Source organism: Dreissena polymorpha, chromosome 10, assembly GCF_020536995.1.
Source record: "Dreissena polymorpha isolate Duluth1 chromosome 10, UMN_Dpol_1.0, whole genome shotgun sequence".
NCBI lineage: Eukaryota > Metazoa > Mollusca > Bivalvia > Myida > Dreissenidae > Dreissena > Dreissena polymorpha.
In genome coordinates, this window is record NC_068364.1 from 82,847,667 (window position 1) to 82,864,321 (window position 16,655).

General features: G+C 37.4%; 2 protein-coding genes and 1 long non-coding RNA gene across 19 annotated transcripts in view; 2 read left to right on the forward strand and 1 right to left on the reverse strand.

Moving 5' to 3' along the window:
- The window catches only part of LOC127848556 (cysteine-rich venom protein ENH2-like), a 110,908-nt gene extending 103,906 nt beyond the window's left edge, over positions 1–7,002 (forward strand). For both annotated transcript variants that reach the window (XM_052381090.1, XM_052381089.1), the window contains 4 exons: positions 5,445–5,545; positions 5,889–5,999; positions 6,246–6,362; positions 6,680–7,002. In XM_052381090.1, coding sequence (XP_052237050.1) covers positions 5,445–5,545; positions 5,889–5,999; positions 6,246–6,362; positions 6,680–6,939 — 589 coding nt within the window. In that variant the 3' untranslated portion in view covers positions 6,940–7,002. The remainder of the gene's footprint in view (positions 1–5,444; positions 5,546–5,888; positions 6,000–6,245; positions 6,363–6,679) is intronic.
- The window catches only part of LOC127848553 (A disintegrin and metalloproteinase with thrombospondin motifs adt-2-like), a 126,511-nt gene that overhangs the window by 76,795 nt on the left and 33,061 nt on the right, over positions 1–16,655 (forward strand). The gene's annotated exons all lie outside the window — the stretch shown is intronic.
- Positions 10,290–16,502, reverse strand: LOC127848563 (uncharacterized). The gene is made up of 2 exons (XR_008034579.1): positions 12,610–16,502; positions 10,290–12,189 (listed from the first exon to the last, which is right to left on the reverse strand). It is a non-coding gene; the product is annotated as an uncharacterized LOC127848563 (long non-coding RNA).

Sequence of the window (16,655 nt, forward strand, 5' to 3'; positions counted from 1 at the left end):
ACACTATCTGTACATCTGCATCTTTGTCCCAATGTAAGGATACTAGCTGTATATCTGCCTCTATGTCCCAATGTAAGGACCTTATCTGTATATCTGCCTCTATGTCCCAATGTAAGGACCTTATCTGTATATCTGCCTCTATGTCCCAATGTAAGGATACTATCTGTATATCTGTCTCTATGTCCCAATGAAAGGACACTACCTGTATATCTGCCTCTATGTCCCAATGTTAGGATACTATCTGTATATCTGCCTCTATGTCCTAATGTAAGGACCTTATCTGTATGTCTGCCTCTATGTCCCAATGTAAGGATACTATCTGTATATCTGCCTCTATGTCCCAATGTAAGGATACTACCTGTATATCTGCCTCTATGTCCCAATGTAAGGATACTATCTGTATATCTGCCTCTATGTCCCGATGTAAGGATACTAGCTGTCTATCTGCCTCTATGTCCCAATGTAAGGATACTAGCTGTCTATCTGCCTCTATGTCCAAATGTAAGAATACTATCTGTATGTCTGCCTCTATGTCCCAATATAAGGATACTAGCTGTCTATCTGCCTCTATGTCCCAATGTTAGGAAACAACCTGTATATCTGACTCTATGTCCCAAATGTAAGGACGATACCTGTATATCTGACTCTATGTCCCAATGTAAGAACACTATCTGCATATCTGCGTCTATGTCCTAATGTAAGGATACTAGCTGTATATCTGCCTCTATGTCCCAATGTAAGGACCTTATCTGTATATCTGCCTCTATGTCCCAATGTAAGGATACTATCTGTATATCTGCCTCTATGTTCCAATGTAAGGAAACTATCTGTATATCTGCCTCTATGTCCCAATGTAAGGATACTATCTGTATATCTGCCTCTATGTCCCAATGTAAGGATACTAGCTGTCTATCTGCCTCTATGTCCCAATGTAAGGATACTAGCTGTCTATCTGCCTCTATGTCCCAATGTAAGGATGCTATCTGTCTATCTGCCTCTATGTCCCAATGTAAGGATACTATCTGTATATCTGCCTCTATGTCCCAATGTAAGGATACTAGCTGTCTATCTGCCTCTATGTCCCAATGTAAGGAAACAACCTGTATATCTGACTCTATGTCCCAATGTAAGGACACTTCCTGTATACCTGCGTCTATGTCCCAATGTAAGGACACTATCTGTAAATCTGCGTCTATGTCTCAATAAAAGGACACTTCCTGTATATCTGCCTCTATGCCCCGATGTAAGGACACTACCTGTAGTCTCTATGTCCCAATGTAAGGATACTATCTGTATATCTGCCTCTATGTTCTAATGTAAGGACACTATCTGTATATCTGCCTCTATGTCCCAATGTAAGGGCACTACCTGTAGTCTCTATGTCCCAATGTAAGGACACTACCTGTATATCTGCGTCTATGTCCCAATGTAAGGACACTATTTGTATATCTGCCTCTATGTCCCAATGTAAGGACACTATCTGTATATCTGCCTTTATTTCCCGATGTAAGGACACTTCCTGTAGTCTCTATGTCCAAATGTAAGGATACTATCTGTATATCTGCCTCTATGTACCAATTTAAGGAAACTACCTGTTTATCTGCTTCTATGTCCCAATGTAAGGATACTACCTGGATATCTGCCTCTATGTCCCAATGTTAGGATACTAGCTGTTTATCTGCCTCTATGTCCCCATGTAAGGAAACAACCTGTATATCTGACTCTATGTCCCAATGTAAGGACACTACCTGTATATCTGCGTCTATGTCCCAATGTAAGGACACTACCTGTATATCTGCCTCTACGTCCCAATGTAAGAAAACTACATGTAGTCTATATGTTCCAATGTAATGATGCCATCTGTATATCTGCCTCTATGTCCTAATGTAAGGGCACAGCCTGTATATCTGCCTATATGCCCCATGTAATTACACAACCTGTATATTTGCCTCTATGTCCCAATGTAAGGACACTATCTGTATATCTGCCTCTATGTCCCAATGTAAGGATACTAGCTGTATATCTGCCTCTATGTCCCAATGTAAGGACACTATCTGTATATCTGCCTCTATGTCCCAATGTAAGGATACTAGCTGTATATCTGCCTCTATGTCCCAATGTAAGGAAACGACCTGTATATCTGACTCTATGTCCCAATGTAAGGACACTACCTGTATATCTGCCTCTATGTCCCAATGTAAGAACACAACCTGTATATTTGCCTCTATGTCCGAATGTAAGGATACTACCTGCATATCTTCCTCTATTTCCCGATGTAAGGACACTTCCTGTATATCTGCCTCTTTATCCCAATATAAGGACACTTCCTGTATATCTGCTTCTATGTTCCGATGTAAGGACACTACCTGTATATATGCGTCTATGTTCTATTGTTAGGACACTACCTGTATATCTGCCTCTATGTCCCAATGTAAGGGCACTTCTTGTATATATGCCTCTATGTCCCGATGTAAGGAAACTACCTGAATATCTGCCTCTATGTCTCGATGTAAGGGCACTACCTGTATATCTGCCTCTATGTACCGATGTAAGGACAATACCTGTATATCTGCCTCTATGTCTCAATGTAAGGGCACTTCCTGTATATCTGCCTCTATGTCCCAATGTAAGGGCACTTCCTGTATATCTGCCTCTATGTCCCGATGTAAGGACACTACCTGTATATATGCCTCTATGTCCCAATGTAGGGACACTACCTTTATATCTGCCTCTATGTTCCGATATAAGGGCACTACCTGTATATCTGCCTCTATGTTCCAATGTAAGGTCACTACCTGTATATCTTCCTCTATGTCCCAATGTAAGGACACTACCTGTATAACTGCTTATATGTCCCAATTTAAGGGCACTATCTGTTTATCTGCCTCTATGTCCTAATGTAAAAACACTATCTGTATATCTGCCTCTATGTCCCAATGTAAGGGCACTGCCTGTATATCTGCCTCTATGTTCCGATGTAAGGACACTACCTGTATATATGCGTCTTTGTTCTATTGTTAGGACCTTCCCTGTTTATATGCCTCTTTGTCCCAATGTAAGGGCACTTCCTGTATATCTACCTCTATGTCCCGATTTAAGGACACTACCTCTATATATGCCTCTATGTTCCAATGTAAGGGCACTTCCTGTATATATGCCTCTTTGTCCCGATGTAAGTAAATTACCTGAATATCTGCCTCTATGCTCCGATGTAAGGGAACTACATGTATATCCGCCTCTATGTACCGATGTAAGGACAATACCTGTATATCTGTCTCTATGTCTCAATGTAAGGGCACTTCCTGTATATCTGCCTCTATGTCCCAATGTAAGAACACTATCTGTATTTCTGCCTCTATGTCCCAATGTAAATATACTACCTGTATATTTTCCTCTATGTCCCAATGCAAGGTTACTAGCTGTATATCTGCCAATATGTCCCAATGTAAGGACACAACCTCTATATCTGACTCTATGTCCCAATGTAAGGACACTACCTGTTTATCTTCCTCTATGTCCCAATGTAAGGACATTATCTGTATATCTGCCTCTATGTCCCAATGTAAGGATACTACCTGTATATTTGCCTCTATGTCCCAATGCAAGTGTACTAGCTGTATATCTGCCAATATGTCCCAATGTAAGGACACTACCTCTATATCTGACTCTATGTCCCAATGTAAGGACACTACCTCTATATCTGACTCTATATCCAAATGTAAGGACACTAACTGTATATCTGCCTCTATGTCCCAAAGTAAGGACACTATCTGTATATCTGCCTTTATGACCAAATGTAAGGGCACTACCTGTATATCTGCCTCTATGTCACAATGTAAGGACACTACCTGCATATCTGCCTCTATGTCCCAATGTAAGGATACTATTTGCATAAATTCCTCTATTTCCCGATGTAAGGACACTTCCTATATATCTGCCTCTATATCCCAATATAAGGACACTACCAGTATATCTGCTTCTATGTTCCGATGTAAGGACACTACCTGTATATATGCGTCTATGTTCTATTGTAAGGACCCTCCCTGCATATAAGCCTCTTTGTCCCAATGTAAGGGCACTTCCTGTATATCTATCTCTATGCCCCGATGTAAGGAAACTACCTCTATATCTGCCTCTATGTCCCAATGTAAGGGCACTTCCTGTATATCTGCCTCTATGTCCCGATGTAAGTACATTACCTGTATATCTGCCTCTAAGTCTCGATATAAGGGCACTACCTGTATATCTGCCTCTATGTCTCGATGTTAGGACTCTGCCTGTACATCATCGTCTACGTACCAATTTAAAAGCACTACCTGTATATCTGCCTCTATGTCCCAATGTAAGGGCACTACCTGTAAATTTGCCTCTATGTCCCAATGTTAGGTTACTACCCGTATATTTGTCTCTATGTCACAATGTTAGGTCACTACCCGTATATTTGTCTCTATGTCCCAATGTAAGAACACTACCTGTATATCATCCTCTATGTACCAATTTAAGGGTACTACCTGTATATCTGCCTGTATGTCCCAATGTAAGGGCACTACCTGTATATCTGTCTCTATGTCTCAATGTAAGAACACTACCTGTATATCATCCTCTATACCCTAATGTAAGGGCACTACCTGTATATCTGCCTCTATGTCCTAATGTAAGGGTACTGCCTGTATATCTGCCTCTATGTTCTAATGTCCGGACACTATCTGTATATCTGCCTCTATGTCCCAATGTAAGGACACTACCTGTATATCTGCCTCTATGTCCCGATGTAAGGACACTTCCTGTATATAAATGTCTCTATATCTCAACGTAAGGACACTACCTATATATCTTCCTCTATGTCCCAATGCAATGTCACTTCATGTATATCTGCCTTTATGTCCCGATGTAATAACAACAACTCGGCAGTCGAACGCATGCCGATAGTGTGACAATATTTATGGTGATTTATGTTTTAGATATGCGAAATAAACGGTGGCGGACTCATCATGCACATATTCCTTTATGTTCCTATGTAAGGAATACACCTCAATAGTCATACGCATGGTAATTATTCACCATTCTTATTGTGTTTTTATTTATTTTGGATATGTATAATACATATGGGTCGTGCTCGGTAAAAAAGGTGTTTAATGCATGTGTGTAAAGTGTCGTCCCGGATTAGCCTTTGCGGACAGCGACGACACTTTCCGCTTTAATGATATTTTTGGTTTCAACAAAATCTCTTCCTAGCAAAAATCCAGTTTAGATGGAAAGTGTCGTCCCTGATTAGCCTGTGTGGACTGCACAGTCTTATCTGGAATGACACTTTACGCACATGCATTAAACCCCCTTTTCACAGAGCATGACTCATATTTATTCCTTAATGTCCTCGGGTACGTCGAGCGTTTGAATTTTTTAATCAAAAAATGTTATTTGTAAAACTATAAGCTTTTTTTCAGATTGGATACAGCAAAGCTTGACCGGCCATTCAAAGCATCAAACATCACAGGAGGCTGTGACGATTGTGCAAGTCATTCTAACACTACCATTGGACTTTGTGGTAGGAAGAAATAGCCTTATTTCTTTTATATTTCGGCCCAATTTTGTGCATAAATGTACAAGAACTTGAAAAAAGAGGGATTCTTCATACAATCAATACGTATACAGTTTTAGCGGATTATGCAGATTTACTGAAGTTTAGTTATTCCATTTTTCATTTTAATGAGAGCATATTTTATGCATATGTTGAGTTATAGCAGACTTAAAAGAACATTATCAGACTTTGGAACGCTGCGCTACGTACCATTTTAACTACAAATACTGCAACGAATACCTTCGCATGTAAACAATGCAAATCAATTATTCTGGTTATTTTACCAACCTGGTGTTTTCTTGATTTCTAGATTTCAACAAGCTTCTCTGTCTGGGAGGCTCGAGTCTCAACATGACCTCCGGCACCTGTGACTGCATCCAGACTGTTCCGCACGGCACCTACACAAGGACCATATGTGACCGTAAGTTTTTTTTCTTACTGCGTCTTTAAATGAACACAACATTGACAGTATGAATATATGTCGTAAGACGTTTTAAAATGTCGATGAAAATACACGAATCCTTATTTTTGTCATAAATGCGTTGTGTTGCATCTAACATTTTAAAACTGCGTGTTGTGTTATTTAACTTTTTATACCAGCATGTTTTCGATTTGAAAAAAACGTTTGATTTGTTCTTAGAGAAATTATAAAATTCATTTATCTCAGTGGTATGCATCGGGTCTAACGACACTGATCCAGAGTGTTTAACGACACTTCGAGGCACGTGCGGCACGAAGCTAACCACGATGTTCCGGTGTCCGTGGATGTGCAACGTCTGTCCGTGTATGTAATATATACTCGGCAAAAGTTTATACGCTCCTGTACATGCTGTGTTGGTGTGCACAAAGAAAAGCACATATATAGCCATTTTAACTCTGTATTACTCAAATTACGACATACACTTATTGTTAACGTTTTATTGAATTGTTAAATTTAAACTGTGTTAACTATTATTATTTGCATGTATACTCATATACACTGTAAAACAAACTCCATATGTATTATATACATCTATTTAGTATTCCGCGAATTTATTTTAAAAAAAATTGCTTGATAGATTTTCATTTTGTATCATTCATTATAATTTAAGGATGTTTCAGATTCCGATGCTAAATGGAACGTCAGTGCGATATCCAGAATGCCTTGGGAGAAGGGACTTCCGGTGTGCAACACTGCGTGGAACCAGCGTAACCTGGGCGTGTCATCCAAGCAGCATCAATTCCTGTTGCTGACTTTCTTAGCAACGACGTGTGCGATGATTTTGTTCCAGTACAACAATTACAAACAAACAGTCAAACTGCATGTCATATTAGTAAAACTATATGTGGTTCATGGATTCATTGTAATTGATTGGACTTAATGCGCGTACTCGATTTGTTAATTATAATACTAGTGGCATGTTATTAAAGTGATTGAATTATAATTTCTAGTACATCTTATTTATATTATATTATATATGTCTGAAACAACTGTGGTAGTTCTTTAAAGAAACATTAAGATATGAAGCAATTAATAGTACATGTATGTACATGTATGTGTTTTGTGTTTTGGACATCTTAATAAAAAAACGCCGATAGCCTATAAAGACGATTGAAAAGCAACTCAAATAAAACAAGAACAAGGACAATCCAGTGCACATATTTCAACCATATAGGGCAGACTTGATAGAACGCAGTTTAGTTCTGCATTGCCACTCGAAAAAAATCAAATCAGTACTTTCAAAAGACGGTCGGACGGTTGGACAGGCTTTTTGAAAGACAATGTGAACATAAATGCACAGCTTATAGCGACCATGAGTCATACAGCCGTAAAGTCGCAAAAACAAAATACCTGACCTTTCAGTTCGAAATTTATTTTGTCCGATCATTTGAAGTAGATTGTTTTGATAAGGCGACCGTGTGCTATTTAGCAATTCCTTCAGCCCCAGTCCCATTCAGATGCCGGATCAACACGATTCATATCTGGCCTGATCCGGCATGTAAACCGTGTCGAGGCCGTGTAGCTTTGTGACGAACCCTGTTGTTTATGGAACGTCCGGCATTGTCCTTGGGGGTCCGGGTGGCCAACACGGCAGTTTTGGGAAAGTTAAATCCATCTTTATCCGTGACGATCCTGGATGATATCACCATCCGGGATGGTCCGTGTAGCTGCCGTGTGTGGTCCGGGACAGCCGTATAGAGTCTGGGGACAACCGTATTTATGCCTTGGTTGTCCATATTCGTCCTAAACAGTCAATGAACACATTTCCGACCCTGTCCTTCAAGGACCGTGACGGCAATTGTACGGTTGTCCCCTGTGCTACCGACGTTGCAACATGGGCGATGAGATGACGACGGAGAACAAGCTGATGCTGATGAGATGCCAGCTCCTACTGCAAAAGGCTCAGGTTGAAAACAATATTCTGACTGCAAAATCGAAGCTACGACATAAAAAAGAAAAATCAAGAAAAATAGTTATCTCCACCAGTGAATAGACTGTAAAGAAGTAGTATAATATTATGGGTCACACAATGGCTGTCAATGGCAGACGACTAAGCCTGGTTGATAACGTACGACTGATGGGCGAACTCAAGACGCAAAAGGTTTTTTAATATCCTGCACATATCAAAAGATCTTGGCACGTATTGAACAAAGAATCAAACCGTAGAAGTTAAACTGCAGGATGGCTCTGACGGCTGGCATTAAGTTTGCAAAAACATTACGGTACCTAACATCGGGGACAGTTACCACTGTCTGTTGTATGGCTTTCGGGTCGCATACAGCACCATCCACAAGATCATCATTCGTGTCTGCCATGAGTGTTTGTAGAATTTGCTAAGGAACCGATGCCCTGTCCTGAAACGCAGGATTAATAGAAGAGCATCGTAAAGCAATTCGGCGACCTAAAGCAGTTGCATTACTATGTGGTTGTATTGGACGGAAAGAACATCGCCGTACCTTGTCCTTGTCATTGAACTACAACACTTATCAATTTATAATCATCAAGGCCATGGTCGACGCCGACTACAAATTCATTTAGGTTGCATTAGGCACCAATGCATTTCAACATAGGGTTCTCATGGAGCCAATCGGCCATGATGACCCCAATTTACCCTGAAAGGACTAGAGACGTCTTCTTTTTTCTTTAGGAGTTAGTTTCTGAGGGTGGTGTTGATGGTTATTGATCTACTTGTAAATGTAATTGCAACCTTGATCTGGGCCTCGAGCTTGGATCTTCTTGTTGGTGTTGTTCTTCATCGGTAGCTGTTGCTGCTCGTGGCGATCTTTTGGAAAATAAATTACCCACTTTTACAACATAATAAAGTTTCATTTATGTGGCATTTTGACGTTTTATATGTGTATACGAGGTTACACCTTGAGCTTTGAGTAATGATAGACTCACCGAAAATTAACATGCTTTCTTACAAGTTTTTGTTGGTCCGGCGCAGATCGGAGATGGTCCGTCTGGATTCCGTGTAAGTCCGTGTCGTTGTCGTGTCGGTCCGGGATGATCCGTGTAAATACTGTGTTTGTCTGTGTTTATCCCTATCTCTGCTGTGTAGGTCTGTGGCTCTGAGGTCTGTAGCTCTGCCGTGACTGTCCGGGACAATCCGCATGTGTGCTGTGTTTATGTCGTGTTGCTGCCGGATTTGGGGGGGGGGGGGGGTCCGGGACGATCCGGACTGCCGTGTTCAACCGTGCTTATATGGGACCGGGGCTTAACATCATTATACTATTGGTCAACGCAATCTGTGGTTGATGAGTTGTAAATTATCGATTGGTTCTAGAAACTCTAACGCTTTTGAATTTAAAACGCACGTGTGTTGATGTTTAACTTGGGCGGATGACACATTGAACGTGTTGTTTTTCGGGACGTTATGCGGTCCGTGATTTAATAATGCATTAGCAACACTCAGATGCGCCTCGGCAGGATCGTGATGATCTCCTACTCTGAAATCAACCGTTAGCCATATATTGTACTAAGTACGATTGACATTTCGCGCTCTAATCGGGAACCTTCGGACAATTCCGCCATAACGGCGATCGACGGTGTGGTGTAGCCCACTGTCCGAAGTGTTCAGATTGTTCGCGCACTTGTAGCAGTCCAGGATTTTGTTACGATTAACATTCGTTTTAATGTAGTTTGATATATTTCAATTCACAAGCAAGTTTTGAAAGCGGCCACAATTTATGACAAACGAAAAATGTAAACCGGTGTACAACGTATAGCCCCACAGCGTGCTGCTTTCGTTTTTACAAAGTAACATATTTTTACGCCTGATATGACTACAAATAGAACGTTTGCAGTAAATCTCACTTTATTTACTAAATTTTTGTGATAGCTGTCAATGTAGTGTAATCTCCACTATTACTCAGTCAGTCATATTATTGCCAAACTGATTTATAACTCACAAATGACTAGCAAAGATCAATATTCCCAAGTTTTGGGGACAAACCGAGTATTCGAATAAATTTGCGCTTTTGCAAACTACTCATTGAACTACATTACCGCGCGTTGTAAAAAGTGAGCAGCTTAAGTTTGGTACAGTTACACACAGATTGTATTGAACTGGTTTCTAGCTCACCTTTCCCGTAAAGAAAGACAATTTACTCATAGTTATGAGTAAATTTATTATTCTCTATTCTCAAAATACTATTAAAATCTCATCATCTTTATAACCCATATCATCATCATTATCATTATCATACAAATAATAAACCAAAGACAAAATAGGAGTGAGTGCTTGTATTTGACAGGACTTTCAACATATAAATGCAAAAAACAATTCTTCTGACGCCCGTATGTGTTGTATGTGCAATGGATATAGACCTCAACGGCACCGCTCAATTGATGAGCCTCGAGACGACTGGCAACGGTGTAACATCTTTGTTCAGGTGTATAAAGAACTGAAACGATACTATTTAAATGCTGTAGGGCATGTAATTATGAATTCTTCCCATGCACATGTGTGTCATGTGAAAAAATGCAAATTTATTCATAACAATTAGACGTCATGTATATATCTCAAATAAAGAGTTACTGTTTGAATAAACTGATCCCGGCCGATGCCCAAAGTGAACACAGGACGCCCCCAATGCCCATCAATCACGCTAACTTGCTTAAATATTATAAATTAACAATTGTGAAACATTAATTTGTTCAAAGAAGCTGCTAATATCTGCAAGATTCATCCATCACCACCAATCAAGAGAAGTGTACATGACTTCACGTACACCCCATACAATCAGTAGTAATAAACGATTCAGGTAAAACCGCGAGCGGGATACGCAACCCTACTGCCATTTTTGTTTACTTATTTTTTCTTTTAATGGCAGGGGGACGTATGAGGACCCATGGCTCGAGACCGGTGTCTAGGTGCCTTCATCACCTCCCGAAACCTCTAATTTTAGAGAAATCTACAAATAAGCAGCTATTATTAAACTGTAAACATTAAGTATTATTTAGTAAAAAATGTAATTAAAACATTATAAATTTCATAGCGCAAATTAACATAACAAACAAACATCAAAAGCATCCCGCACACACCCCGGACATCAACATAAAAACAAACAAATCACTAAAACCATAAAATCCATAAAGCACCTAAAAAGAATGTTGATAAATCATAAGTATTCCGGGAAATATATAAATGCATATGACGAACAGCTATATTAAACCGACTTCAACATCTAACCAGTCACACCAAAATGAAAATATTAAGTAATCGTACAATAAGAATGTCTTTAAAATTAAACGTTCATTACGAAAGACAACAAAAAATAATAACACTGAAATTTAAACATACCAATATTTCAATAAATATGCTGGAGGTACTATCTCCAGGAAGTGAGAGTCTCGAAAAACATGACACCCATAACTTAAAAAACCTCATTCAAACACAATATTAAGTAAAAAATGAGTCAAAATAATAAAGAAAACTTAGCTGCTTCAGACTTAAATGAAAATACACCCATCTTCTTTCCCAGTAAAGGAATCGGTTTGTGGTAAGATCCCATCTCACATGGACTAAAAACCGAACTGAAAATATACTAAATATAGACTTTATAATTGCAAAATTATAAACATAAAAGCAATGTAACCAATTATTTAACCATACATTTGCTCATGAAGGGCGGGCGGGCGGGGTTATCACCCTTTCGTTTTCTTGTTCCATAACGTTTGCCTGTCAAATACACCCTCGAATGGCGACTCAATAGATGTGCAAATCATATATACCCCAAAACGAAAAACTCGTGCGCTAAAACATGCACACAAAACCCGTAAATTATTCGCGCTAAACCATTAACATAATCTCTCTTCTAAATAACACGTAATAAACCATACTATACCGTATTTATCAAACCGAGAATAATTTCATTTACTCATAGTTATGAGTAAATTTATTATTCTCTATTCTCAAAATGCTATTAAAATCTCATCATCGTTATAACCCATATCATCATCATTATCATTATCATACAAATAATAAACCAAAGACAAAATAGGAGTGAGTGCTTGTATTTGACAGGACTTTCGAATAAAACAAAGAGAGAATACAAATAATATGAAACATAAAATGAATACCCAAATATTCTCCACCACGTTATATACCTCTCGAACTGTGTTTTAACTGAAAAGATACAATTACAAACATTTGTAAAAGCAATAACAATAATTCAATCAAAATAGGCACACTATGGCCTTCAACAACGGTCAACTGACCACACAAGCCAACTGGCTAATCAACATCAGGCACACTCTGGCCTTTACAAACGGTCAAATGACCACACAAGCCAACTGGCTAATCAACATCAGGCACACTCTGGCCTTCACAAACGGTCAAATGACCACACAAGCCAAACGGCTAACTAACATCAGGCACACTCTGGCCTTCACAAACGGTCAAATGACCAATCGAATATAGCACAAGAGAATTAAACAGATATAATAAAACAATATTTACAAAATTAATGATAAACATTAAAACGGAAATAAAAAATATCATAATCATAATCCTTATAATAATAATACTATTCTACATTAACCATACCTTTATGTTCTCCAATACTTAATATACCATTCGTACTGTCCAGTTACTGCACTGCAAAAAATAAACTTGCAAAGATTGTTAATTCCATGTGAACATGCTTTTTAAGAAAATAAGGTCAACTCACAAAAGCCAACCGGCTTTCACACATCAGATCAACTTGCTTTAAAAAACGGTCAACTGACCATACAAGCCAACTGGCTTACCAAATGAGGCCAAATGGCCGTAAACAAATTGGTTCAATGACCACAAGGAACATACACACAACACAAACACAGAACGTAATAATACTCAAAAGCATTTCCAAACCATTTATATAATAATATATTATAGTGTCTTTAAATGTGCTACGAACAACACATCATACATTTCAAATCACACATACATTAGCTACACCGATAATCTGTCTTTCAAAGAATCTTTAACATATCCGTCCTTAGTGGAAACACTTTTTCATCTACCATGTCTTTGCCAAAGTCTATCCACAGTCTTATTATTGGCACTTATAGATGCTCCACCAGCACGAAAAGAATGAAGTCCATATTTAGAAGAAACATAACCCAATAGACTTAACTTCTTCTTAAAACTATCATTTATAGTAGAATAACTTATATGCTTATTATTAGAAATCAATTTGAAACAGTGTTTAACATTACACAAATAAACTGGTCTAAACACATAATCAGTAGATGAACATGCAATATCTGCAACACACAAATACTTTTCAAACAATTTCACAGGACATGTGTCTGTATTAGTTTTTGCAATCAGAACAGTATTACCCTCTCTTAAAATGTCCGTTTTTGACTTTTCAACTTTAATATCACAATGCGTATCTAAAAATACAACATCTGATCTTTTAACAGACAAAATTTCACTTATCCTAAAAAACCAGCATAAGATAAGAAAAAGATTGTAACGTCTCTTAAATACCCCAAAGAACAATCGCTTTCAGAAACAAAAGTGTGATAAAATTTCTTTAATATATCTGATGTAATAGGCTCTTTTTTAACTACCGGCTTTGCAATTCTCCGAATGCACCCAAATAAAATACATCATAATAATCCTAGTAATAATAATAACATACTACATAAACCATACCTTTATGTTCTTCAATACTTAATATACTATTCGAACTGTCCAGTTACTGCATTGCAAACAATAAACTTGCAAATATTGTTAATTCTATGAGACTTTCGTTCTAAGAAAGTTCGGTAACCTGACAACACAAGCCAACAGGCTTTCACACATCATATAGACTGGCTTTAAAAACGGTCAACTGACCATACAAGCCAACTGGCTTTCAAAATCAGGCCAATTGGCCTAAAACAACTTGGTCTAATGACCACAAGAGACATGCACAAATACCAAACACATTTTACTAATGTTCTCACAATCAATACGTATGTTCTGCTCTTAAAATTAAAACTACCGACTTGACATTTGTTTTTAGGTTCAATTCACCAACACAGACATACTTTAATCTACTGATCGAACCCTGGCTCAAATTTCGATGGCAATAGCATAAGCTCTATTGATATACTAGAACACCGTATTAATTTTGCTTTACTAATTTAAAAACAACAAAATGCTTAACACACTCAAATACAAAGCTATAGGTACTTGGTCGGCTGCAAAACTAGTCAATTTTTGGAATTTTAACCCATCAAACAAATCTCAAAGAAAACAGGTATTGATGCAAAGTTGAATTTCTGTGACTCTAAAAGGAATACATGTACCATCTGAGAATAATCCCTGTTGCTGAACCGTTACTTGTTTTTGTTCAATTAAACGCAAAACCTAGAAACTCATTCATTTTTACGTGCTAAACCATAACCATACTCTCTTTCTCTTCTAAATAATATGTATAGACCAACATCATTCGGTATTTATCAAACCTAAAATAATTTCATTCACTCAAAATTCGTTAAAGTAGTATTATCCATTCACAAAATACTGTCAACTATTCCTCCTCCTCATCAATAACGTTAGCATCATCATCAACATTTATAACATCATCATCAATAAAATCATCATTATTAATCTTAACAAGTTATTTTCTAACACATAATTACACAAAAAAACAAATTATACCTTTCGAGCTGCCCTCTTACTATAATGTTACACTATTCATTATTTATTCTTCGAACTGTCCAGCTTCTGAAAAAATAAACTTCGCAAATATGTGTAAATGCAATTTCAACATGTGTTTTGAGACATTTTAGTGAACTGACACGCAAGCAAACTGGCTTATACGCATCTGAAAAAATCTGCTTTCAACAAACTGTCAACGGACAACCCGAGCCAACCGGTTAATTTACATTAGCCAATCTGGCCCTTAATAACATACATTTAATGTTCTCCAATATATATAATATCCTTCGAACAGTACAATCTTAACATTAAATAAAAACAAAAATGTAAATGTAAACGCACGTTTTAACAAGTTTGGTTAACAAACTACACGCGCTAACTGGGTTTTTCCACATCTGGTCAACTGGCTTTCACCAAATCGATAAGCAAATTACACATGATAACTGGCATTCAAAAAACGGCCAAACACCATAAAAGCAAAATGTCTTTACACATCAAGCCAACAGGCCACCAAACAAAAACAAAAACTATCACGAAAACAAAATGACTTATATTGCAAATAAATCCGGTCTACTTTTGTTATCATTACAGTACCTAATCTTTAAAAATGCATTTAACTATGACGAAACTAAATTTAACAAAACCGATAAATGCCTTTCATCTAAGTTTAAAACAACAGTCTTATTGTCAACGCTCTTTTCAAACCAAATTTATACCACAGTTTATCCAAAATATCGTAAATTAATTAGCACATACGCATGCACCATTATTGACACCAACCTTGCAGGGAAAACTTAACGTCTTAAATTATTATGAAAAATATAATAACTCTTAATGTTTTAATTCAATTTAGAGAAATTTTTTAATTGTATACAACAATAACAATAAACTGTTTATTCTATATCCAGCGAACGAGATGTAATATATGCAAAACACAAACATGTTTCGAAAAAAGTTTAAAAGACAAGTCTCTATAGCTGTTTCATAGATGAATAGAATATATATTTCCGTAATGTATCGATTTTTGATGTTACATTCTTAATTCACAATTGGAATACCTGAATAGTTTAAAGATATGTTCGCATAAATATTCATCCGCTCATTATCATACCACGTCATATATCGCACACAACCATCGTGCTGAATTATAAGGAAAACGGCAGTTAATTGTTATTAATCGTTTGTTGAATTATACGTTTGGAACTAATACACAAACTTGTAACACATGTATTACCATATAAGGTGTTATATCTTAAAAACAATAAAAATAAAGCAAGGTGTTCGTAAAAACATGAGGGCGAGTGATCTAACTCTGCTATCAAAACAACCTGGAGTTACACACTATGTGGCCTAACCTATATATAATCCTACCAAACCATTACATTTGCGACCTCTTTTTGAACTTAAATAGTTTTATTTTTACCCAATAATCAAATCAATTGATGTATTTGAAAAGTTGGAACTAAACAAAAACAACAGAACAAATAAAGATATGGAGCATGTTATTAAATATACTTATCATAAAAGTTAACAAGGAACACAACCTGTGTTAATTTCAATCGGAATGTTGTTGCCAGTGTTATTACAATAAACAGAACCAACAAGTCTGACCTTTGTTCGAAGTTACAGCTCACCATTTCGCTTTTAGCAGAGAATCAGTCCTCTCATCGAAAATCTCCTTCCGAATACTATGTATTTCGCAAATGAACGCCTAAACTACTTTATCACCCTTTCGTTTTCTTGTTCCATAACGTTTGCCTGTCAAATACACCCTCGAATGGCGACTCAATAGATGTGCAAATCATATATACCCCAAAACGAAAAACTCGTGCGCTAAAACATGCACACAAAACCCGTGCATTATTCACGCTAAACCATTAACATAATCTCTCTTCTAAATAACACGTAATAAACCATACTATACCGTATTTATCAAACCGAGAATAAATGTATTT